The sequence below is a fragment of the Suricata suricatta genome, chromosome 12 (genome assembly GCF_006229205.1).
Source record: "Suricata suricatta isolate VVHF042 chromosome 12, meerkat_22Aug2017_6uvM2_HiC, whole genome shotgun sequence".
In the NCBI taxonomy this organism is placed as follows: domain Eukaryota; kingdom Metazoa; phylum Chordata; class Mammalia; order Carnivora; family Herpestidae; genus Suricata; species Suricata suricatta.
The window spans coordinates 7,199,482-7,223,494 of NC_043711.1; the positions used below are offsets into that span (position 1 = coordinate 7,199,482).

At 48.9% G+C, this 24,013-nt stretch overlaps 1 protein-coding gene across 4 annotated transcripts in view; it reads right to left on the reverse strand.

Annotated features, from left to right (window-relative positions):
• Positions 1-14,718, reverse strand: part of DNMT1 (DNA methyltransferase 1) — a 46,611-nt gene extending 31,893 nt beyond the window's left edge. The window contains exons 1-6 of one of the 4 annotated variants that reach the window (XM_029916274.1): positions 14,567-14,718; positions 5,907-5,943; positions 4,252-4,359; positions 3,949-4,066; positions 3,133-3,208; positions 1,289-1,364 (exon numbers count right to left, since the gene is read on the reverse strand). In XM_029916274.1, the coding sequence (XP_029772134.1) occupies positions 1,289-1,364; positions 3,133-3,208; positions 3,949-4,066; positions 4,252-4,359; positions 5,907-5,943; positions 14,567-14,646 (495 nt within the window). In that variant the 5' untranslated portion in view covers positions 14,647-14,718. Of the gene's footprint in view, positions 1-1,288; positions 1,365-3,132; positions 3,209-3,846; positions 4,067-4,251; positions 4,360-5,906; positions 5,944-13,997; positions 14,132-14,566 lie in introns of those variants that run through there. The other 3 variants (XM_029916273.1, XM_029916275.1, XM_029916276.1) reach the window with 3 other exon arrangements.
• Between the last annotated feature and the right edge of the window lie 9,295 nt (positions 14,719-24,013).

Here is a 24,013-nt window from a genome sequence, read left to right on the forward strand (position 1 = left end):
CAGCTCAGGTCATGATCTCGCAGTTCAGGAGTTCAAGCTGTGGAGCCTGACACAGGGCTGACAGCAGGATCCTGCTTAGGATTCTCTTTCTCTCTGCCCCTACTGCCCCCTCCCCCTGCCACCTCATACTTTGTCTCTCCCAAAAATAAACAAACTTAAATAAGTAGCATCTACGTGGCTCAGTGGGTTGGGTATCCAACTCGATTTCGGCTGGGGTCATGGTCTTGTGGTTTGGGAGACTGGGCCCTGCATCAGGCTCTGTGCTGGCAGTGCAGAGCCTGCTTGGGATTCCCTGTCTCTGTGCCCCTCCCCTGCTCTCCCTCTCCCTCTCTCTCTCAAAGTAAACTTTAAAAAAGTCAACATTTTTAAAAAAGCTTTAAAAAAAACAAACTGGGGAGCCTGGGTTGCTCGGTCGGTTCAGCATCTGACTCTAGGTTTCAGCTCAGGTCATGATCTCCCCATTGCTGGGTTTGAGCCGCACATCAGGCTCTGCGTAGACAGCATGAAACCTGCTTGGGATTCTCCTTCTCCTCTCCATCTCTCTCAAAAATAAATTTTTTAAATAAATATTAAAAGAATAAGATGTCACCATTGATGGCCAATCTTGTCAACTAGAGAAGCAGGAAGGTAGACAGAGGAAGTAACAGACTGACGTTACGGGGCTGCCTTGTGAGCAGCAGGGGCCTGTGGAGACGTTGGGCCTGCCTGTGACATACTTCATCCTGCCCGGATCCAGGGACAGGTCCTAACACCTTGGTCACTTCAAGGCCATATAGGTAGCCTGGCTTTACACTTGACCTATCAGCAAAATAACAAAAGGCAGAGTGAAGAAACTTGAAAATGTCAGTCCTGGGGCGCCTGGGTGGCTCAGTCGGTTAAGTGTCCGTCTTTGGCTCAGGTCAGATCTCACGGTTCGTGGGTTCGAGCCCCACGTCGGGCTCTGTGCTGACAGCTAGCTCAGAGCCTGGAACCTGTTTCAGATTCTGTGTCTCCCTCTCTCTCTGACCCTCGCCTGCTCGCACTGTCTCTGTCTCTCAAAAATAAATAAAAAGCATTAAAAAAAAAAATGTCAGTCCTGGGGCACCTGAGTGCCTCAGTCGGTTAAGTGTCCAGCTTCAGCTCAGTTGGTGGGTTTGAGCCCTGCGCCGGGCTCTGGGCTGACAGCTCAGAGCCTGGAGCCTGTCTTCAGATTCTGTGTCTCCCTCTCTCTCTGACCCTCTCCTGCTCACAGTATCTCTCTCTCTTTCAAAAATTAAAAAAAAAAAAAAGAAGAAGAAGTCAGTCCTACCTGGTCATTATCTTCCTCAACATGGTCATCCGATTTCACCTTCTCACGTTCTTCCTCAGGTTTCCGTTTGGAAGGCCTGACACAAACAGGAAAGCCCACTGTTAGCTTAGACAGACCCTAGACCTCCAACAGGCATGAGAGGACATGTATGCCTCCCTACCAATGGCGGCCCCTTTAAGGCAGACTCAGGGCATGGGTGTCTCCTTCCCTCCAAGGAAATGCCCTCACTGCCAGGATATTGAAAGAGCCTTTAACACTTGAGTGACGGGTTAGAAGAGCACCACTTGGCAAACCTAAGAGATCATGGAGCTAGACACTGATCAACAGCTACGGGCATCGCAGGAGAGACATCACAAGCCTCCGATGGCAAGATGGAAGCATCTGAGAAGAAGTCTCAAAAATGACAGAGCTGGAATCGGATCAAACTTCTAAACCTAACTACCAGCTTACAAGAAACAAGACAAGGAAGACATTAACCACAAGAACGCAGTCAGCGAGACCTAGAAACTCTACTGAGCTAATTTCTTCAAATAAATGACAGGAAAAAAGGAAAGGAATCTGTAACTTGAAGGGCTTAAAAACAAAGCAAGTAAACACAATTTGCCACACGTGGGAAAATACCAACTCTGGGTACATTCTTGATAGTAAAGAATTATTATGCTTTATAAAGTACGAAAATATTAAGAGTTATGTTTTATCTTTTTAAAAAGATTGTTTGCAGGGCGCCTGGTGGCTCAGTCGTTTAAGCATCCGGCTTCGGCTCAGGTCATGATCTCACTGTTCGTAGGTTCGAGCCCCATGTCGGGCTCTGTGCTGACAGCTCAGAGCCTGAGCCTGCTTCTGATTCTGTGTCTCCCTCTCTCTCTCTGACTCCCCCTTGCTCACAGTGTCTCTCTCTCTCTGTCTCTCAAAAATAAATAAAAAAACAAAAAAAATTTTAAAGATTATTTGCTAAACATTAGTAATTCTAGCAAAATATGAATAAAAAGGTTAACAAAAGATTTTACCATCTAGAAATCAACATTTCTGAGATGGGTTTCAAACAACATATCTGAGGGGGCGCCTGGGGGGCTCAGTCGGTTAAGCATCCAACTTCAGCATAGGTTATGATCTCACGGTTCATGGGTTTGAGCCCCACGTCAGGCTCTGTGCTGACAGCTCAGAGCCTGGAGCCTGCTTCGGATTCTGTGTCTGTCTGTCTGTCTGTCTCTCTCTCTCTCTCTCTTTGCCCCTCCCTGCTCATGCTCAGCCTCTGTCACTCTCAAAAGTTAATAAGCGCAAAAAAAAAAAAAAAAAAAAAAAAAATTCGAAGGACTTATCTAAGATATGTTTCAAAGTAATTCATTTGGGGGAGAGTTTACGGGGGTACAGATAAAAAGATGGCCAGCTGGTAACTATGGACACTGGGGGACAGGTACTTGGGGTTCATTTTACTGTCCTGGCTAGTTGTGTATAATTGAAGGTTCCTTTAGGAGTAAGAATAGAGGAGGTCTTAAGAAATAGTCTTTGTGAATATTTAATGAAAAAAAACTACAAGATGAAAACCTACGCAATGTGGAGGTCAGAATTGCTAAATGAGGGGCACCTGGGTGGCTCAATCCACTAAATGTACAAACTCTTGATTTTGGCTCAGGTCATGATCTCATCGAACCTCACATCAGGCTCTGCGCCGACAGCATGCAACCTGCTTGGGATTCTTTCCTTCTCACGCTGTCCCTCCCCAACTCTCTCTAAATAAACAAACTTTTTAAAAAAATTGCTAAATTACACCCTAATTCCACTCCTGTTTTACCACAAACAGTTGGCCCCAAGAAAAGCTGGCAGTTGATTCATTATATACTGACCCCCTTGAGAAGTGAGATAGGATGGTGGTCTGCCTGGTGGTCTGCCTTGTAATCCTGGGGCTAGATGAAACTTCAGCTGTTTAAAGAAAAAACAAACAAAAAAAAGCCACTATGAATAAGAAGGTTCACAGAAAAGGTGCAGTTCTTTGGCATTACCAAGATGGCACAGCGAATCAGGTTCTGAAGATTAAATACCCTTCTCTTGTTCCAACCAGGAACAGTCTCGATAAAAGGTAGCAATTAGCACCTGCTGGTTTGCTGAGCCTTGTTACTGGAGCTCTTACTGGGGGCCAGAGCCTGAACCAGACAAGGACACCACCTCTCAGATCATCAAAACATAAAGCAGCCAAGAACCCAACCTGCACTCAAGCCTCACACTGAGTTTTAAAAATTCCAGAAGAGTTACTTTGACTACAGATTGGGAAGGAGTCTATACATTTAGCGTCAAGAGGCACAGACCTTAGAAACAGTAAGTATTAATACCTCCTGTTGCCTTATACATCATATATTTAGCTATGTTTCGGGATCTAATGCTCTATACTTGGTTAAAGAAAAAACGTCTGAACAAGTAGAGCATATGCATCTCAGCAGGTTAGGAAGTATAGACAAGGAACAGACCAGGAAGTACCACCCTGGGGGACCTACGGCTCCAACTGGTACCGTGTAAGGGGACAGTCAGTCTCCACCAAGATGAAAGGGGTCAAGTGGTCTTACACTTTGTCTCTCCGTCAGATTTGCTTCTTCTGGGCGTGTAAAGTTTGGAAATGGATTTGGGGGGTTTGTTTTCCTCTGCCATTCCCACTCTTCGGTCCTCACCGCTTGTCTGGCTCCCGTTTTCTAGACATCCATTCACTTCCCGACCGAGCGCATGAGCTCCGTTCTCCAAGGATAAATCTTTATTTAAAAGGGATTTGACTTTAGCCAGGTAGCCCTCCTACAGCAGGAAAGGATAATTTAAGTAGCAGTGAATGCAAACATGTGGCAATAAGAATAAGGAAACACGCATTTCCTTTACAACTACTGGGTGACACGGAGCCGGGGAGGGTTCTGCCTCCCTGGTCACATGGGAGCTAGCACGGGCGGGGTTTCTAGATTCCAGGATGTCGAGAATCGACTTACCTCTGATAATTCTTCTTTATGCAATTTGGTTTCCAAGTCACATAACTGATTCTTTATTTCTGTTTGCAGAAATTCATGCAAGAGATTCAATTTCTCCTTCACACATTCCTAAGGGAAGGATATAGGTTTAGATGTCTGCAAACTCCCAAGTTATTAACTAACGGACTAAAACACAGATGATTCAGCCGCCCAGTCACAAAATAACCGAATGGCAGGCAAGGCTGGTTCAGCCTAAAAAAACTGACTATTCCCATGATATGTCTGTGCCCAAGTTTTTAAAATCGCCCCAAATCACCTCAAAGCAAACACCAGAGACTGCTAGGGAGACCGAGTCATGCCTGCAAAAGCAAAGGGCCTTTATTACAAGCTTAAGCTCGGGTTCCCAATCTCCAGCCGACCCGCTGGCCACGCGAAGAAAGCCCCGAACAAAGGCAGCGCAGGGCCTTTTATGCCTTTGGGAGGGGGAGTTGCAGGAAATACAGCGATCCAATCCCTACCCCCCATCAATACTGGCAGTTGTGGGAGCCAGTCACACCATCCGCAGCACTAACCAATCAGAGTGGGCCCAGGACGCCCCATGTGGGGCGTGACTAGGCTGCCTCTAGAGAAGTCAAAGGTATCGGCCGTCCTCCCCCACTGGGCTTGGCAGGAGTTGTCCCTCCTTAATGCATGCCCTTTCAGAAGCCGGCGCCTTCCCTTTTAAGTACAGGGGAAGGCTGGATCGGACCTGCGGCCGGTGGGGGAACGCCCCGCCCCCCACCCCACGGCCGCTGGGCGTGTTTGGGCGCGTTTCCGCAGGGGCGGTGCGCCGCCACCGGCTCCGGGAAGGCTGGGAAGGCCGGGTGGTGAGGGCCGGATCGGACCTGCATCCTTACACTACAACATGATCTTAGTGGCCGTATCTTCAGAGAGGGGGAAAAGTGAAAGGTTAGAGGTGGGACAGAGACCTAGAACAGGGTTTAAAAAAAAACTGCGCTTTTGGTAAGTAGGACCAGGACAAGTTACAATTTGCAACTGATGGTGTGGAACCTGGACTGGGAAGCTGGTCAATGAGTTACCAAAAGTCAACCAAATTAGCAGCACATTATCCTTGAAACTATGGGGAAAAGCCAACTCCAACATCTTAGGAGCCATACGGGCACCCAGGTGGCAAAGTCAGTTGAGTGTCTGACTTTGGCTCAGGTCATGATCTCTTGGTTTGGGAGTTCAAGCCCCACATCAGGCTCTGCATGGACAGCTCAGAGCCTAGAACTCACTTTTTTCTTTTTTAAGGTTTATTTATTTTGAGACAGAGAGAGTACAAACAAGGAAAGGGCAGAGAGAGAGAGATGGAGACAGAATCTGAAACAAGCTCCAGACTCTGAGCTGTCAGCACAGAACCCGATGTGGGGCTCCAACCCATGAATCTGAGATCATGACCTGAGCTGAAGTTGGACATTTACCCGACCGAGCCACCCAGGCAACCCCCTAGAGCCCACTTTGGATTCTCTGTCTCGGTCTCTCTGTCCGTCCCCAACTTGCATTCTTTTGCGCACGCACACATGCGCACACGCGCTCTCTCTCTCAAAAACAAACATTTTTTTGAAAATCCTTATGAGCCACAAAGTAGCTATCAAATAATCACATTTGGTAATAAAATTTAAGGTGGGGATTACCTTTTCTGTAAGGCTATCTCTTTCCAAATCTTTGAGCCTGCAGGAAGACGGGGAGAAAGAAAGGCTGTTAAGCAATTTTGTTCATTTTAAGAATTAATACCACAGCTTTAAAGGACCTTGGAAATAAACTGGACACGTATGAGAGTGTTAGAAAAAAACAAAATATATGGTGGTTTTCTACCAACCCTGAGGTCCAGAAGTCCTGCCAGAATGCCTGCAAAGTCACTAAGAAGGCATCTGCAACCTGAAGGCGACCCCCCGACTTGAGGGTATAGTTTTTCTGACGGCGAGAGGCTAGAGGAGCCCAAGAACAGAACGGCTGCTATTTCCAAAGAACTGGGAGAGCGAGGCGGCCCGCACAGTCGGGGTCCCCCCTGCTCAGGGACCCGCAGGAAGTCTCCCTCCATTGTTGTGGAAGGGCACGCCACAGGGTGGCCAGTGTTAGAATGAGTGTGACCAAGGCCACGAGACGCTGTGGGGAACAGCCAGCTGACATTCCCGAAGGCTGAGCGGGACGGAGCAGTGGATCATTCTGATGAGGAACGTAAAGGCATCTGGGGCGGCAGGGGTGCCCACTCAGGGGCAACGGATGGAGGGAGAAGACTTGGCTGGCACCTTCCCAAAGAGCGCCTCCTTTGGAGGGTCTGTACCGAATCCCTCAGGAGTGCACAATGGTCAGGAGTTTGGCTGGAAAAGCACAGCCTGGTGTGATCACTGAAGATTAGCACCTTGCCTTTTGGGAGGGACATGGGAGGGGAAGAAGAGGAACAAGAGCAGAAGACACCGAGGGAAGGGAGAGGGGTACAAGCTGTGGTTTCTAGCCCGGGTGCCAGCTGTAGACAGTGGGAAGAGGACAGGCCTAACCAGCTGGGGTAGCATCTGTCACTGGAGAGGAAGTGCCCCGTGCAGGGACCAGGCCTTCATCACCTCGGAACCCTCCCAGCCCGCGTCCACACAGGCGGCATACCCCATTATGCATCACCAGCTGCAAGGCCAAGAGGGCTCCCCCAGGCTGGGTTTTCCAAAGGGCAAGGGTGAGCAGCAAAACCAGGACTGCAAGCAGCAGACTCTGCTGGACTGAGGTCATACAGTGGCTGCTCCGAATGCATGCGGACCCTGCCTCTAGCTTTGGTCCCCAACATGTCTGCGGGTCCCTATGGTATGCCACGCCCTGTTGGGGGAGTGGATGCAGGGACTGCCCGGCAGGGACCTCCTGACCTGGGTGAGTGAGGAAAGGTCTTTCAATAGACAAGACTGATTGGAGACACAATGATAGTACATACTGTATATCACACACACACACACACACACACACACACACACACACTCCTTACATGTAACCCCTTCCCGGCCAAGTCATTCTACCTTCAAAGTAACCCCGGTCCTGGCAGAGCCAGATGAGAACAGCTACACAACTCTGTATGCACAGCCAGAGGTGCACACCCCGCGGCAGGCCTGGGACATCAGTCACCCCACTCACAAAATCATGGCACCACGCAGCCCCTTGATCCTGAAGTCACCTCAGGCATTAAGGACAATGCTCAGCTGCCTGTAAGGCCCATCAAGTACCCTCTGACAATTCCCACATCTGAGCACGAGACGGATCTGTGGGTCTAAATTCTGTTGACCTCTCCTATGAGCTGGGATTGTTTAGCTTGGCAGAGAGAAACAAACAAACAAACAAATCTTGACACCCAGGCTCTCACCGGAGTCCATCCCTTCCCTGGTAAAACCAATGTGCCCACCTCACATCGGCTTTACATTCAGGGACAGGAGGATCAGAAAGACGTGAAGGACCAGGCGGAATACTCAGAAGGGCAGCCATCTTATAAGAGATAAAATTTTAGGTCCCTTCTGGCCCAAGATCCCATGATTCATTTCTAGTTGCCTCCCTCACACAGCAGTCCTAGGAGGGAAATAAAAACATATCTGACTCCCTGAGTGGCTCAGTCAGTTAAGCGTCTGGCTATTGATTTTGGCTCAGGTTATGATCTCACAGTTCAGGAGATCAAGCCCCACGTTGGGCTCCACACTGACAGTGGAACCTGCTTAGGATTCTCTCTCCCCTCTGTCCCTCCCGTTTGCACAAGCACACTCATAAATTAGTTAACTTTAAAAGCATGTATCAACAACTGAAGGAATAAAGCAAATATAGTTCCGAGGGCTTCTGAAGAGCAAGGGCATAAATACAGCATCAGGAAGGACCAGCCAGGGGCGGGGCAAGCGCCCGGGGGAGGACAGAGCAGGGAGAGCTGCCCACACAGGGGGCTGGCTCGGGGCACACCCAGGAAACCCACACAAGTCAGGCTAGGGACCAGTCAGAGAGGGCAGCAACACGAGACTACGAAATCGGTTCTGTTCCGCAGTCACACCGCTGACGGAGTCATGGGGAGGAACCCAAGACATCAGAGCCACGTCTTAGGAAAATCAATCCGGCAGAAATAGATGATGTAGATCAGACAGGAAGATATTAGGAGATGTAAAAATCCCTCTCTAACACCCTAAAACTAGAAATGCTGGTCTGAAACAGGATTCAGCAGCAGGAATGGAGACCAAGGTAGAGAAGTTACGAGAGGCAGAACTAAGGAGTTTTGTAACGGTGTGGGGGGCGGGTGGGGCAGTGCCATCTGAGCCGGACCTGTGGGAGGCAGCAGTGAGCCGCTCCCAAAAGAGGGGTCCATGCCTTCATCCTCCAGAACCTGCTCATATGTTGCGGTACCTGGCAAAAGGCACTCTGCAGACGTGATTACAGTTAGAGCCTTTGAGATGAGCAGATTATCCTGGATCAGCCAGGTGGGCCCAAACTAATCACGTAAGTCCTTAAAAGCAGAAAAACTTCTCTGCTGCATGTCAAGAGGTGACCACAGAAGTGTCAGAGAGAGATGTGACAGGAGAACTGGCTTTAAGGATGGGAAGTGGGCCGGGAGCCAAAGGATGCATCACCTCGTGAAGCTGGGCATCGTCAGAGCCAGCAGGAGAAGGACCTCAGTCTTACAACCCCAAGGAATGGAATCCTGCCAATTCGAAGAGGAAGGGACAGATTCTCCCCTAGAGCCTGCAGGAAAGGAACGCAGCCTGCGCACACTTTTGCGTCCAGGGAGACCAGACTTCAGACCTAGAGAACTGTTAACACGAATCTATGTCATTTAAGCCACTAAAATAACTGGTTATGGCTACAATTGAAAACGAATATGGCATCAAAAGTTCAGGACATTTTGGGAGGGAAAAAGTAAAAAGGCCAGGAGTTTGAGGAGTGATGGGCCAGTGAGCAAGAGCTCTCTAGATGGCTGGTCCGCAGCTAGAAGGTAAAAGTGGCTCTCTTTGGAGCGCCTGGGTGGCTCAGTCGGTTGGGCAGTCCAACTGCGTCTCAGGTCATGATCTCACGGTCTGAGTTCGAGCCCCTGTTAGGGCTCTGTGCTGAGAGCTTGGAGCGTGGAGCCTACTTCAGCTTCTGTGTCTCCCTCTCTCTCTGCCCCTCCCAATTCCTGCTCTGGCTCTCAAAAATAAGTAAATGTTAGAAAAAAAAATTTTTTTAAGTGGCTCTCCTGAGAGAAATCAAAACTGGAAGCAGTCCCGTCCAGCTGACAGGCCCAACTGCCACAAGCAGAATTCCTAGGACTAGAAGAGAGAAGGTCCAGGAATAGGAAAAAAAAATGACTAAGAGGGTTGGGGGGGTGGGGGAGTCAGGGAAGAAAGAGCATCCCAGGTAGTAAACTGTATCACAAAGGCCAAGGATAAAGAGGATTAAAAAGCAAGATACTGAGAGATGGAAGAGGACAGACCACCACCTCAGTCTTTAAGAATGCCCGGGGGCGCCTAGGTGCCTCAATGGCTTGAGCATCCAACTCTTGATTTCAGCTCAGCTCCTGATCTCACAGTTCAGGAGGTCAGGCCCCACCTCAGGCTCCGTGCTACTGCCAGGGAACCTGCTTGGGATTCTCTCTCTGCCTCTGCCTCCCCTCTCTCCAAATAAACTTTAAAAAAAACTAAACTAAAAAAAAAAAGTGGGACTGGATATGTGGCACAGAAGCTAAGGTGGCAGAAGGAACAAGTCCGGACCACCAGACCGTTCTAGAAGCAGCCAAGCAAAGATGAAGGTTGGAATGATTAGCAAGAATCTACGTCATCTCTGGACGACGCACACCGCTACGCTAGCAGTTGCCTCCGGATCAGGTCTGCGTGTTGCCACGCAGAATTATGCTCCCGGTGGAAATGAAATCCGCAGCTGACCTGTGAGGAGCAGCACAGAGGTCTTCCAGGTGTTGCACCTCCATATTTACACCCATCGGCCAGGGGAGTTTGCCTAACGCCCGGGGGAGCAGGCAGCGCCAAAGCATTTTACAGATAAAGCCCCAAGAGGATAAACAACTTAGTGCTACAGCTGTGGAGGGAAGAAATTTGAACCCCTGTAGTCTGTGCCTCTAGAATACTCCTGCAAAGGACAGCTAGAAAAATTAAGTCTGGGGCACCTGGGTGGCTCAGTGGGTTGAGTGCCTGACTTCAGCTCAGGTCATGATCTCACAATTTGTGGGTCTGAGCCCCACAGGAGGTTCTGTGCTGACAGCTCAGAGCCTGGAGCCCACTTTGGATTCTCCCTGTCGGCCCCTCCCCCAACTCTCACTCTCTCTCTCTTTCTCAAAAATAAACGTTAAGAACAAAAAGGGAAAATAAAGGCAAGTTCATTTTGCCCTATTCAATACCCACTCAGTGGGGGCCATGGAACTAGAGCTAAGAGCCTGGGTGGCTAAGTAGGTTGAGCATCCAACTTTGGCTCAAGTCATGCTCTTGGTTTGGGAGTTCAAGCCTCACATGGGGCTTGGTGCTGTCAATGCAGAGTCCACTTCGGATCCCTCTGTGCCTCCTCCTCTCTGTCCCTCCTCTGTTTGTGCTCTCAAGAATAAAAAAACATTTGGGGCGCCTCGGTGGCTCAGTCAGTTGAGCATCCGGCTTCGCTCAGGTCATGATCTCACGGTTGGTGGGTTCAAGCTCCGTGACAGGCTCTGAGCTGTCCGCCTGTCTTTGGATTCTGTGTCTCCTTCTCTCTCTGACCCTCCCCTGCTCACGCTGTCTCGCCGTAACTGTCTCACTGTCTCTCTCTCTCAAAATAAAACATTTTAAAAAATTAAAAAACATTTAATAAAAAAAAAAAAAAACCCTGGAAACCAGCTTCAGCTAATCACAGAATGGCTAGCAGTTTAAAAAGCTGCCACAATCATGAAACCTAATCAGAGTGTACAAAGGGGGTTGTCGCAATCCACATGTGAATCCAGGCTTCATAAAAGGGGAAAGTATGGCATGCACGCCTTTCAGAGTCTACACCACGCCGCATATACAACGAATAAGGCAAACAAATCACCATCAGCTCCAGGCGTGGAAAGGCAGCAGGTGGGGTGCACAGACATGTCAACACCCTCCTATTATGGGGGGAAAGGATGGCCTTTCTGAGGACGGTCTCAAGGATGAAGGGGCACGGCCAGCTTAGGGAAGGGGAGCTAGAGCTCGGCCTCACACTGGCTGCTCTGCGGGGTCTCAGGCCCTGAGGACCTAAAACGCCCGCGTGGTTTGTGAAAAGATCACAGGATGAGTAAAGCAAATGGGATTCTGAACTTCAGGACCAGTGCCACTGGGCAAGGAAACCATCAGATCCAACTTCCTTAAGAGGATCACGGTTTCCGCTAATAGAAAAGCCCTATGTGGCAACAGAAGACCAGTGAAAGACTTCTCACTTTTTCTGTACAAATGGTGGCTTCGAAAGAAGAAAAATAAGTAGAAGAATGTGGCTTGTCCTAAGAGGCAAACTTTTTGGATTTGGGGTATACGATACTTCAAAAACGAAGCTAAAGGCTTAAAAACCCATACGTTGCAAGTTCTGATATTACTACAGATCTAATGGAACTGCGTATTTAAAAAAAGAAGCTGAGGGGCGCCTAGGAGGCTCAATCAGTTAAGCATTCGGCTTCCGCTCAGGTCATGATCTCACGGTTCGTGGGTTCAAGCCCCGTGTCGGGCTCTGTGCTGACAGCTCAGAGCCTGGAGCCTGCTTCAGATTCTGTGTCTCCCTCTCTCTGACCCTCCCCTACTCACACTGTCTCTCTCTAAAAAATAAAAATTAAAGTTAAAAAAAAAAAAGATACTTCAAGAAAGAAATTACAGGCTTAAAAATCCATACATTGAAAGATCTGATATTACTACAAATCTAATGGAACTGCATGTTAAAAAAGAAAAAAGAAGAAGAAGAAGCTGAGGGGCACCAGGGTGGCTGAGTTAGTTGAGCGTCTGATTTCGGCTCAGGTCATGATCTTGCGTTCATGAGTTTGAGCCCCACATCAGGCTCTGTGCTGTCAGCGCAGAGCGCACATTGGAGCCTCTGTCCCCCTCTCTGCCCCTACCCTGTGTGCGCTCTCCCCCCAAAATAAATATTTTTTAAAAAGCAGCAGCAGCTGACATGGGGCACCTGGGTGGCTCAATCAGTTAAGCCTCGGGCTCTTGATTTCAGCTCAGGTCATGAGCTCAGCGTTGTGAGATCAAGCCTTGCATTGGGCTCCGTGCTGAGCATGTAGCCTGCTTAAAATTTTTCTCTGCCCTTTCCATGCTCACCCTCTAAAAAAAGCTGATATATAAACACAAGTTAGCAGAAGTGACAGAAATGCCAGGCCTAACTTTGTTCCTGTAGTATTTTACTGGATTTAAAAACTTCCTGTGTTACAAATTATACTTCTAATTTTCATAGATAAAGAAGTTATGCCTCTATTTACAAATCTTTTGAGGGAGTGGTGAATGCCATGGTTATGTGTGGATGTTGTAAACTGAAATTCAAAATGTAAGAGAAGCTGTTGAGAGTCACAGGAGACCATTTCAAGGTCCACCACATGGTCTAAAGCAGAAACCCTCCAAACCACACCTACAGTAAGTGATTGTACTTCAAAGTAATATGGAACCTGGGATGAACGGTGCATCCTGACACTCACCTAAGAGCACGCATATTCAGCCACACACCTGCACTGGCCCAAGAAACCCCCCCGCCAGTGGCCTGTTCAAAAACCCTAGTTGAAAGGAAAGGTTTTGGCAAAAAGCAGACAGCGGGAATCCTTGCTTCCTCTTGATGAACTCCTGCAGCACCAACTCTTAAGGACTCTTGAAGATTAAATGAGAAAATGTCAAGTTTTTTATACAATTAGTGACTGGCAGAACTGGGGGGGGGGGGGGCTCGTTTTGCCAAAAACAATGCTAAGACGTGGGCCTTTATGTCTAGGCATAGGGGACATTTCACCCACGATCCGATTCAAGCCCATGTTAATCTAGCTATAGCCCGTTTGTGACACTTGCTCCGGGTCGAAGAAGCCGGTGGAGGTTGGAGTTCCCACCATCGGAGTAAAGACTGGGCCCAAACGCCTCTGGCCAGGGACTTCCATAATCCTACTTCCGTTCCAAGTCCTATCTGCAAAATACAGGTCGGGATTCTTCAGCAAGACACACCCCCTCTGTGATTACGGCGTGGTCTGAACCTCAAATACCTGGCAGGGAGTCACAAACACCACCCCAACACGCACACATGCACGCAAGCAGCTCCGACTCCAACACCGCCCATCACACTGGCCCAGCGCAACCGCAGGAAACAGGCACAGGGAAATCGAGAAATGGCCAAACCGGGCTCACAAAGCCGGCTGAAGCGTTCAGGCCCTGGTCAAGGTTCCTGGGACTCGTGTTCCAAGGAGGGCAAGTCTTCAGGAGTGAAATCGGGGCCCTTCGCAAAGGGGGGGGGGGGGGGGGGGACACATACACGTGCCCCCACCCTCACCCCGTGCACAGAACTGCTATAGCCAGTTGTAATAGGAACTGCTGTGTGACACACACCACTGCAGCCAGCAGTGTGACACACACATGCACACCCGAAACTGCGGCCAGGTGTCCCCAGCGAGGCTTCCTGGGTGCCCGCGGCTCACAGGCACAGATTTACTGGGAGAAGGGCTCTCGCAGCCTTCGCGCCACCCAAGCCCCGCTTTTGCGCTGCGTGGCGGGAGTTCCTTCCAGAATGCGACTTCCCGGGTCGGAGATGGAGGAAGCTCCCCGAAGAAGACGGGGCTCGCAAACCTGAGCCGGCCGCGCCCGGGCCCCGAGCGGCGATGTCTGTCTCTGGAGGCCGCCATCGGGACGCGCTGCGTGGGGTGCCAAGGGAGGGGGGGCCCCCTGAAACACCCCCCCCTCCAGGGACCGGACCAGCCCGACCCCCTAAGCGGGCCAGGCACCGGAAGTGGAGGCCGAAGTGCCCGGGCCGAGGGGTATCCTGAGGCCGCGGGCTGCCCACTTCCTGCGCGACCAGGCTGGCGGCAGGGGCCAGGCCCGTGGCTCCTCTGGGCAGGCGACCCCCGAGGAGAACCCAAAGCTCGTTCTACTTTGAATTCAGAAAGGACCCCAAGTTTCTAGTCACCAGGGAACTGTGAAGGGCCTCGGCCCATTTTGGCGCCAAACGGCCAGGGGTGCGCGCGACCGGAAGTGCCACCCTGCCCGCGCCAACCGCCGCCGAGCCGTCCCGCGCATGCGCGCCCGTCTGTCAGCAGCAGCCAAGGGCTACCTAGAGGGGAAGCAACCCCCCACCCCCAACGCCGTGCCACTTACCCCCCACCCCCCATCCGAGTTCACGGACCCCACACAACACCTACCGCCTACGGACATCATCGGGCAGTGAGATGGCCCGGGAAGCCAGCGTGGGCACCCGGGCCGGGGCGGTGCGCGCAGGCATCTTGGAAACTGCAGCAGAGACCGAAGCGGCAGAGGCAGCCCTGGCTTTTCGCGCGGAAACCAACGGGGAGGGGCGGCGAGCAGAAGCGGCGCATACCATCTCAGCCCGGGCGTGGGGAAAGGCGGGACGTACCATAGCGGATAGAGGCCATACCATGTGCCGGCAGATAGAGTGGAGCCTGTTGGGCACAGGGGCCGCGCATGCGCGAGACCGGCGTGCACCCCCATATGGAGCAGTGGGTTCGTCCAAGCTCCGCTGTTTGCTGGGAGCCTTGCTTGAGAGGTTCATTCATTCATCCTTCCTAGCATGCTGGGGATAAAACAAGGAGCATCCATCCCCACTGGGTTCCAGCATGTGGGCTCTTGGGATTGTAACTGAGGACTTGAACTCAGCTCCATCTATATGCTCACCATAACGACCTCAGACAGGTCATTTGAACCCAGTCTCCATTTCCTCATTTTCAAGAAGGTGCTAATCGCAGAAAATCTTGAGGATGCACAAACTATATAGGATCTCCCAGTGTGGGGAGGCCCAGGCCACTTTCACAGCCTGTGTATTTAAAAAAGCACCAGAACTTGGGATAGTCTCTTCAACAAATGGTTTTGGGAAAATTGGGTATCGAGATGCAAACAGATTTGGGTCCTTACCTTACACCATATAATAATTAACTCAAAATGTATTAAAGATCTAAATGGTAGACTTGAAACCACAGAACTCTTAGAAGCAGGGGGGGGGGAAAGGGTAGGGGGGATAGCTTCACAACATTGGATTTACCAAGGATTTATTAGGTAGCTCGCCAAAGCACAGGCAACAAAAGCTGAAATAGATGGGACCACACCAGATTTCATTTATGCACAATAGAGAGTCAACAAAGTGAAAAGGCAACACAGAATAAGAAAAAAATATTTGCAGACCATGGATCTGATAAGGTGTTAATATCCAGAACAAAGAGCTCTACAACTCAACAACAACAAAAAAAGACAAACTGGTTTTCAAAATGCAAAAGAGGGGCACTTTGGGTGGCTCAGTTGGTTGAGCATCCAACTCTGAATTTTGGCCCAGGTCATTATCTTAGGGTTTTGTGAAGCCTGCCTAAAGATCTATCCTCCCTGCCTGCCTCCCTGCCTCCGTGTGTGTGTGTGTGTGTCTAATAAAAAAACATTAGGCATCCTACTTCAGCTCAGGTCATGATCTCACAGTCCCTAGGTTAAAGCCCAGCACTGTACTCTGCACTGACCACTCAGAGCCTACTTTGGATCCTCTGTCTCCTTCTCCCTCTGCCCCTCCTCTATGCTCTCTCTCAAAAATTAAAAAAAAGAAAAACAGAACCACACACCAAAAATTTTTTACAAGTTTAATGTGCAAGGGGAGGGGTGCCTGGGTGGCTTAGTCGGTTAAGCATCTACTTCAGTTCATAATCTCCCTGTCAGTGAGTTCAAGCCCTCTGTCAGGCTGTATGAGGACTTGATTTTGAGGTCATGAGTTCGAGCCCCACATTGGGTGGGGAGATTAAAGATATATGAAGTAAAAAAAAAAAAAAAAGAAAGAAAGAAAGAAAAGAAAAAGAAAAAGAAAAAATACTAAAACTAAACAAACACAAACCAGTGGTGTTTACTAGGGAATAGTGAGGCAGGAAAGAAGTCGTTCAGTGGGAACACAAGGTCTTTTAAACCAGAGGAGAAAGTTCCAGAGATCTGCAGCACAACCATGTGCATGTAGTTAACACTACTGTATACTTAAAAATATTTAAGATAGGGGCACCTGAGTGGCTCTGTCAGGTGAGCATCCAACTTTGGCTCAGGTCATGATCTCACCACTCAAGGGTTTGAGCCCTGCGTCAGGGTCTGTGCTGACAGCTCAGAGCCTGGAGCCTGATGCTGATTCTGTCTCCCTCTCTCCCCCTCCCCCACGCATGCTCTGTCTCTCTGAAAAATAAACATTAAAAAAAATACTTATGATAAATGCTATGTATTTTTTACCACAGTAAAAGTAAGCCGTTCATAATATAGGGCTGAGTTAAAAAAAAAAAAAAAGTGTTACTGCTACAGCAATGAAAAAAGCACCAGAACAGAACTACAAACTATGGTACAGATAATGGTACATTTTTATATTTTTGTGTTAGAGAATTTACATGGATTTGTTCGTAAACACACACATAAACTAGGTTTACTAGTTACCCGTAAACTAGATCCTCCCAACAGCCAGCGGGGAGAGGTCAGCCTGGCCAGACTTGGACCTCAGACTCTCTGGTTGCTATGGGTTACTCAGACATGGCAAGACCCAGGAGGACTGAAATATTAATAAGACTAAAATTAATAGCTACTGGGGCACCTGGGTGGCTCAGTCAGTTAAGTCTCCGACTTCGGCCCAGATCATAATCTCACGTTTGTGGGTTCATGCCCCGCGTGGGGCTCTGTGCTGACAGCTCAGAGCCTGGAGCCTGTTTCTGATTCTGTGTCTCCCTCTCTCTCTGCCCCTGCCTGTTCATGCTCTGTCTCTCTCTGTCTCAAAAATAAATAAAACATTTTTTAATTAAAAAAAATAAAATAAATAGCTACTAATTTAATATTTAATCAGCATTTATACACTTATACTATGCCCTTTAGGAGAATTATTTTTCTTTTTAAGGTTTATTATTTTGAGAGAGATAGAGAGAGAAAAGAAAGAAAGAAAGAAAATGAGGGGTGCGGGACAAAAAGAAAGAACAGAGGATCCTAAGTAGGTTCTGCATTGACAGAAGGGAGCCCGCCAGATGCAGTCAGATCATGACCTGAGCTGAAGTGGGACTCTTAACCAACTGAGCCACCCAGGTGCCCCTAGAAAATTATTTTAATCCTTAACCATAAAAGGAAGTATCGGAACCCCCTTTTTCTTTTTTCTTTAATATTTTTAAGAGAGAGAAAGAGGGAGAAAGAGGGAGACAGGGGATCCCAAGCAAGCTCTCTGCTCTCAGAGAAAGAGCCCGATGCAGGGCTTGAACTCCAGAACTGTGGGATCATGAGACCTGAGCTGAATTCAGACGCTCAACTAGCTGAGCCACACAGATACCTCAGGACCCCATTTCTCATGGCCTGGGATACTTTTCACAAAGGAGTTTGGCTCAGAGGCTGCTTATCCAAGATCACAGACTCCCTAAGTGGCAGGACCATGAATCCAAACCATCTTTAGGTCCAGAAATTGAATCCAAACACTGACCCCCAGCAGTTGTCAGACCCCCTAGGAAGCCCAGGGGCAGCGCTAGGGGAAGTAAATTAAGGGGTAAGAGAAGAAGGGGTGTGGTGGATAGAAGGCCGTCTCACCAAAGGTAAATCAGGTCATGTAAACCGGCCAGAAGCCCGCACCCAGGCCCTAACGCACCCCAGGGAAACAGGATGCTCACAGGACGGGGAGAGAGGAAGACCGACTACAGGTCTTTGTCAGAGACCTCAGCTCACAGGAGAACAGCTGCATTTAATGAAGGCCCCCTATCAGATGATTCTCTTCATAACCCCTTTGCCAAGGGATGATTCAACTGGTCTTACAGATGGGGCAAGGGCTCAGGGACATCAAGATTTGCCCAAGTGATATGTAGGGCTTCTGAGCACCTCCAGCAGGACCTGTTAGACCCCGGGGAGACCCCTCCCCCACCTAAAAATGGGCTCATCCCTTGAGAGAAGCAAATGGAACTTCCAGAAGAAACCAGGTTCAGCTCTGGGTGGCACTCACTCTGCCTCTGCCTCTCAACCTCCAAAGTAGGGTTCATAAACACCTCAAGAGATAGACTTTAACAGGCCTGAGCTCCCTGCCTTCCAGGCCACATTCCAGCCTTCAGCTGGAGGGCCACACTCCGGAAGTCAGGAGAGGCTAGGTATCGGCCCAACCAAGGTCAGGGCAGCCCAAAGCGCCAGGGCTGCTGCAGGGCCGGCCACATGCCTTGAGCCACATGCCTCCTGAGCCAGAAGGCCAGAGCTGAGTCACCCCGAACGCTGGGGAATTCCTCCCAGCTCCTGAGCTTGGGCCAGCAAGCAGCCTCAGGCGGTGGCACCATGGCTCCAGGTTTCAAAAGCGACACTCTACCACTCACCTCAGATAGGGACCAGGCAGGAAGAGACCCACAGGCTCTCAAACATTCTCTGGGCTTAAGTGGCCAGGAATCTGATCTGGGGAAACTAACTCGGGAGTGTACCGGGCAGACCCACTTGCTCCTTGCAGGGCCTTTGAACAGGCAGACGGCTTTCTGTTTGGGTTCACAGAAGGCCTGCCACCAAGCCCAGCAGGCTTGTCCTTCCAACAGCCCTTGATTCAGTGCCGATCTGCCCCTCTGAGGCCAGTGCCCCCAACCTAGGTCATCCTCACCTCTCTCCTGGATGCCCGCCCAGCCTCCTTCCCAGGCTGCCACTCAGCCCTTCCTCCACAGATTCAGCTCTTGCATCCCATGGCCACGGAAGGACTCCTCTCAAAGTCCCATCTGATCAAGTCACCTCCTCCTCACCCCATTGAATGTACCCAAATGGCCATCTCCATCTCTGTGTTCTTAGGTTCAACCCAGCCCCCAAGCACTTAGCCCCACCCACATCAGCTGTTGCTATACATAACTCCTTGGCTCAGCCCAGTGACCACATCTGATCACTCCCAACCCTTCCCTGCCTGAGGCCACTGGTAGCCAGCCTCCAAGAGGGCCCCCAACATCCTTTGCCTTTTGGTATTCATCCGCTTGTGGGGTCCTCTCCCACTTGGAGCCAGGGCCAAAGGAATATAGAACTGAAAGTGCAGGACTTCTGAGGCTAGGCCATAAAAGGCATTGCAGGGGCGCCTGGGTGGCTCAGTCGGTTGAGTGTCCGACTTTGGCTCAGGTCATGATCTCATAGTCAGAGAGTCTGAGTCCCGCATCAGACTCTGTGGCGACCGCTCAGAGCCTGGAGCTTGCTTCGGATCTGTGTCTCCTTCTCTCTGTTCCTCCCCTACTCGCTGTCTCCCAAGAATGAATAAATGGTAATTTTTTTTTTTTTTTAATAAAAGGCATTGCAGCACCACCTTGTTCTTGAGGGGGAAGCCAACAGTCCGGGTGGGGGGAGGCGGGGCAGGGCGGGGCAAGAGGAACCAGTCTGCAGCCCTGTGCGCCGGCCATTTTGGAAATGGCTCTTCCAGCCTCAGCCGACCTCTGACTGTAGCACAGGAGAGACCTCAAGCTGCAACCACTCACTTTGCTGCTCAATTCCCAACTCACAGTTGGATTGTGAAGGATAATACATGGTTGTTGTTCAAAGCCACTAGACTGTGAGGCTTTTTGTTATACAACCATAGGTCATTGTCACAAGGCTTCTGCATTGGTTGTTCCCTTAGCCTGGAGCGCCCTGCTGCTCCACACACCCACTTCTCCTGCTAGGTAAATCTTTAATCCGTTCTTTCTACTCAATCACCACCTCCTTCAAGGAGCCTTTCCTGATCTCCCCCAGCCCAGCAGATGTCTGGGAGGCTCTTAGAACCACAGCTCTTTAGAGCCCTTACCTCACCTGGTGATCACATATTTTGGGGGTGATGGTTTAGGTCAGTCATACCGCCCCCCCATGCCCAACACCTAGCAAAGTGCCTGGGATATAGTTGGCACACAAAAGAAACTCATGGAGGGGCACGTGGCTGGCTCAGTCAGTAGAGAATGGTACTCGATTTCAGGGGAAGTTCAAGTCCCACATTGGGCTTTACTTTAAAAAGGGGGGAGGTAGCCAGGTGAGTAAGTCAGTTAAGCATCTAACTAGCTCAGATCATGATCTCACGCTCAGAAGGTCAAGCCCCAAGTCAGGCTCTCTGCTGTCCATGTAGAGCCTGCTCTGGATCCTCCCCCACTAGCTCTTTCTCTCTCAAAAATAAACATTTTTCAAAAGGTGGGCACTGAGGTGGCTCAGACTCGATTTTGGCTCAGGTCACGATCTCACTGGCAGGAGATCGAGCCCCATATCAGGCTCAGCACAGAGCCTGCCTAGAATTTTCTCCCCCTCTCTCTCCCTCTCCCCTTCCCCCACGTGTGCTCTCTCTCAAACTTAAAAGAAAAGGGGGGAGGGGGCTCATAGAACCCTGCATAGGTGAGGGTGTGATGCACCTCCTTCCCCCAAGCATTAAATGTTCAGTCTGCAAACATTCAGCAAAATGACAAATGTATACACCCTTTTATTCAGCTATTCTAATTCTAGAAATTTCTCTCACAAGCTTCAGTCACATATGCAAAATGAGAAGTGGACACAGCTCTTCACGAAGCTTTGTCTATAGCGGAAGACTGGAAAAAACCTAGTTCTCCATCAATGAAATTGAGCTAAAGACATTGTATTCCATTCACACAATGACAGACTTCACAGTAACAAAACCAAAAGAATAGTTTCCCATTTAATATCTGAGAGTTTTCTAGGTACTAGGAAACAAACTATGTAGGACAGAATGCATAGTATGATATGGCTTATGTGAAAAAGTGGGGAGAATTCTTGTGTATTTAAAACCTTGGGAAAGAAACAGGAAATGGTTAACTTCCTGGAGATAAGGAATGTTAACTAGCAGGGTAGGAGCTTTGGGTAGGAAAAGGGGGTTTTCTGAAGTTGGGATGTTTTTTGTTCATTGGTTTGTTTTCTGCTTTTTTGGAATGCTGGTGCATGTGGGTATTTATGTCAAATAAAAACAAGTCAAAGCAGCCAAAAAAGGCCGATCTTTTCAGTAAATGCTGCAAAGCTCATTGGATGGTTGAATGGAAGAAAGCAAAGCTTAATCCCTACCTCACACCACATACACAGCTTAATTCTGGAGGACTTCCAGGTCTAAATAAGAAAGCAAAGTCAAGAAAGTTTTAAAAATAAAACATACAACATCTTTGGGACTTGAAGGTAGGCAATTGTTTAACAGGATATAAAGTACATTAATCATAAAAGAAAATTTTAGGGTGGATTAAGATGATTTTTTTTGGTATCAAAAGAGATCACTAAAAGACAAGCCATAGATCTATGTTCACCAACCAAGGTCTCCTGTCTGCAACACACACTGATTGCCTTCAAATTAATTTAAAAAATTGTCTGGAGCTTTAAGTGGACAAGAGCTGAATAGGCACTTCATAAAAGAGGATATCCAAATGGCCGAGACTCCCATGAAAAGCTGCTCAACATTAGTCATCAAGGAAATGCAAACTGAAACCTCAATGCAATATCAGCTTACACACACACCACGACAACGACCAAATTGGAAAAAAAATACAAAAAGTTGCAAGTGTTAGCAAGACCAGAGCTCTCTACTGGAGAAGTCCAAAACGGTACAGCTACTTTGGAAAAGGAATTTTTCAGTGCCTTCTAAAGCTAAATGGACTCCTGCCCTGTGACCCAGTAAGTCCACTCCTGAAATGAATCTCTGTCCACCAAATGACATGTATAAAAATATTCACAGCAGCTTTATTCACATTAGCCAAAACCTGAAGACCACATCAACATCTAACAAAAATAAAGCAAACATGCATAACGCATTATACGATGGGACTCTAAACCTAAGGGTCACAAATTTTTTTCTGGGAAGGGTCAGATAGTAAATATCTTAGGACAAGTGGGTCATATTCTCTGTTGCAACAACTCAGTTCTTCCACTGCAGGGTGAGAACAGCCATAGGCAATTATGTAACTGGGTGGGCACAGCTATGTTTCAATAAAACTTTATTTATGGACACTTGGAAATTGGAATGATCTCCTACTATTTTCACATGTCCCCAAATATTGTTCTTTTTCTTTCAAATAACTAAACGTTGTAAAAACCATTCTTAGCTTATATAGTTCCTACAAAAACAGACTGGGGTGGGGGGTGGGGTGGGGTGGATTTAACCTACAAACTATAGTTTACTGAACTCTGCTATTCAGGATTGAGAATAAGTACTCTATAACTCCATGCAAAAACACAGACGAGTTTCAAAAACACTTGAGAGAAACTAGGCATAGAGGAGGGCATATGGCATGATTGTGTTTATGTAAATCACTAGAGTTCTTCTCCCCACTTCTCTAATGCACTTCAAGCCTGGACCTCCTTCCTTCCTTCCTTCCTTCTAAGACACTTAAATCCTGCCTTGCCTCCCTCAGCCCAGCGCAGCCTACTTTGGCCTGCCTGAGTCCCATTGCTACCACCCAACACAGCCACCGGACCCTAAAGGAGAACAGTGGACAGACCCTGGTGAATGACCCACCTCCTGGCGCACAAAGTGAAAGCACACAGTGTCCGCTCTAGAACTGCAAAGAAAATCTTCCTTACCACACTGAGCAGGGATGAGAACTGGACCTGCCCCGGCCATTAAATCAAAGAGACTCCACGTGAAACACCTCCTTCCCGGAAATAACCACTAATTAACCACAACTGCCTCTCCAAAGGCAATCACTAAGTTATTGAAACTACCTGGCAAAGAGACTTGACCAGACAGCCTCCAATTAGGGCCCTGGGGATGCCTCTAGAACTTTCCTCACACTGGGGCGCCAGGGTGGCTCAGTTGGTTAAGCGTCCAACTTTGGCTCAGGCCACGATCTCACAGTTGGTGACTTCGAGCTCCGCATCGGGCTCTGTGCTGACAGCTCAGAGCCTGGAGCCTGCTTCAGATTTCTGTCTCTCGCGCTCTCTCAAAAATAAATAAAACAGTAAAAAGAACAGTTTCCTCACACTCCCAGCTGTAGCCTGGGAGTCTTAAACCAGCTCATCAAGTGGAAGGAGTCAGGAAGGCACTTGCTGAGCCTCAATTTGGGGCTGAATGATCCTTCATTATGGGAGATTATCCCGTGCACTGTGGGTGATTAGCAATATCCCTGACCTCTACCCACTAGCCACCAGGAGTACCTCCCCCATCAGGTGGGATGGTGGGGGAGGGGGGGGCAACCAAAAATGTCTCCAGACTTTGTCATCCATCCCCTGAGGCTGTGGAATCACCCTGGATGAAGAGAACGGATTGTTTCCATGTGGAAATGACAAAGCAGTGGCCTCATCCAAGCCATATTTCCTCTCGGCGATATCTCCCAGCCTCAAAACCAGCATTTGGAAAATTGTAAGTCACGAATGGGTTGCATCAGGAGCAGCACAGAGTAAAAATGCAGAGTCCTGGGCCCTGGCATCAGATTCTTCCAGCCCAGCTGAGCCACCCAGGCAGCCCAGGATTCCCTTCCTTATGGCCGAATAATAGTCCATTGTGATTATGTATGTGTGAATGTATTTCTCTCGCATTTTAGATTAGATATGTAATTTATATTATAAGTATATATAATACACATTTAATGCACACACACGCAAACATATGTATATATCTCACATTTTCTTTATTTATTCATCCTTGGACAATACGTGGTCTCCATATCTTGGCTACTGTAAATAAGGCTACAAGAAACAGCGCAGATAGA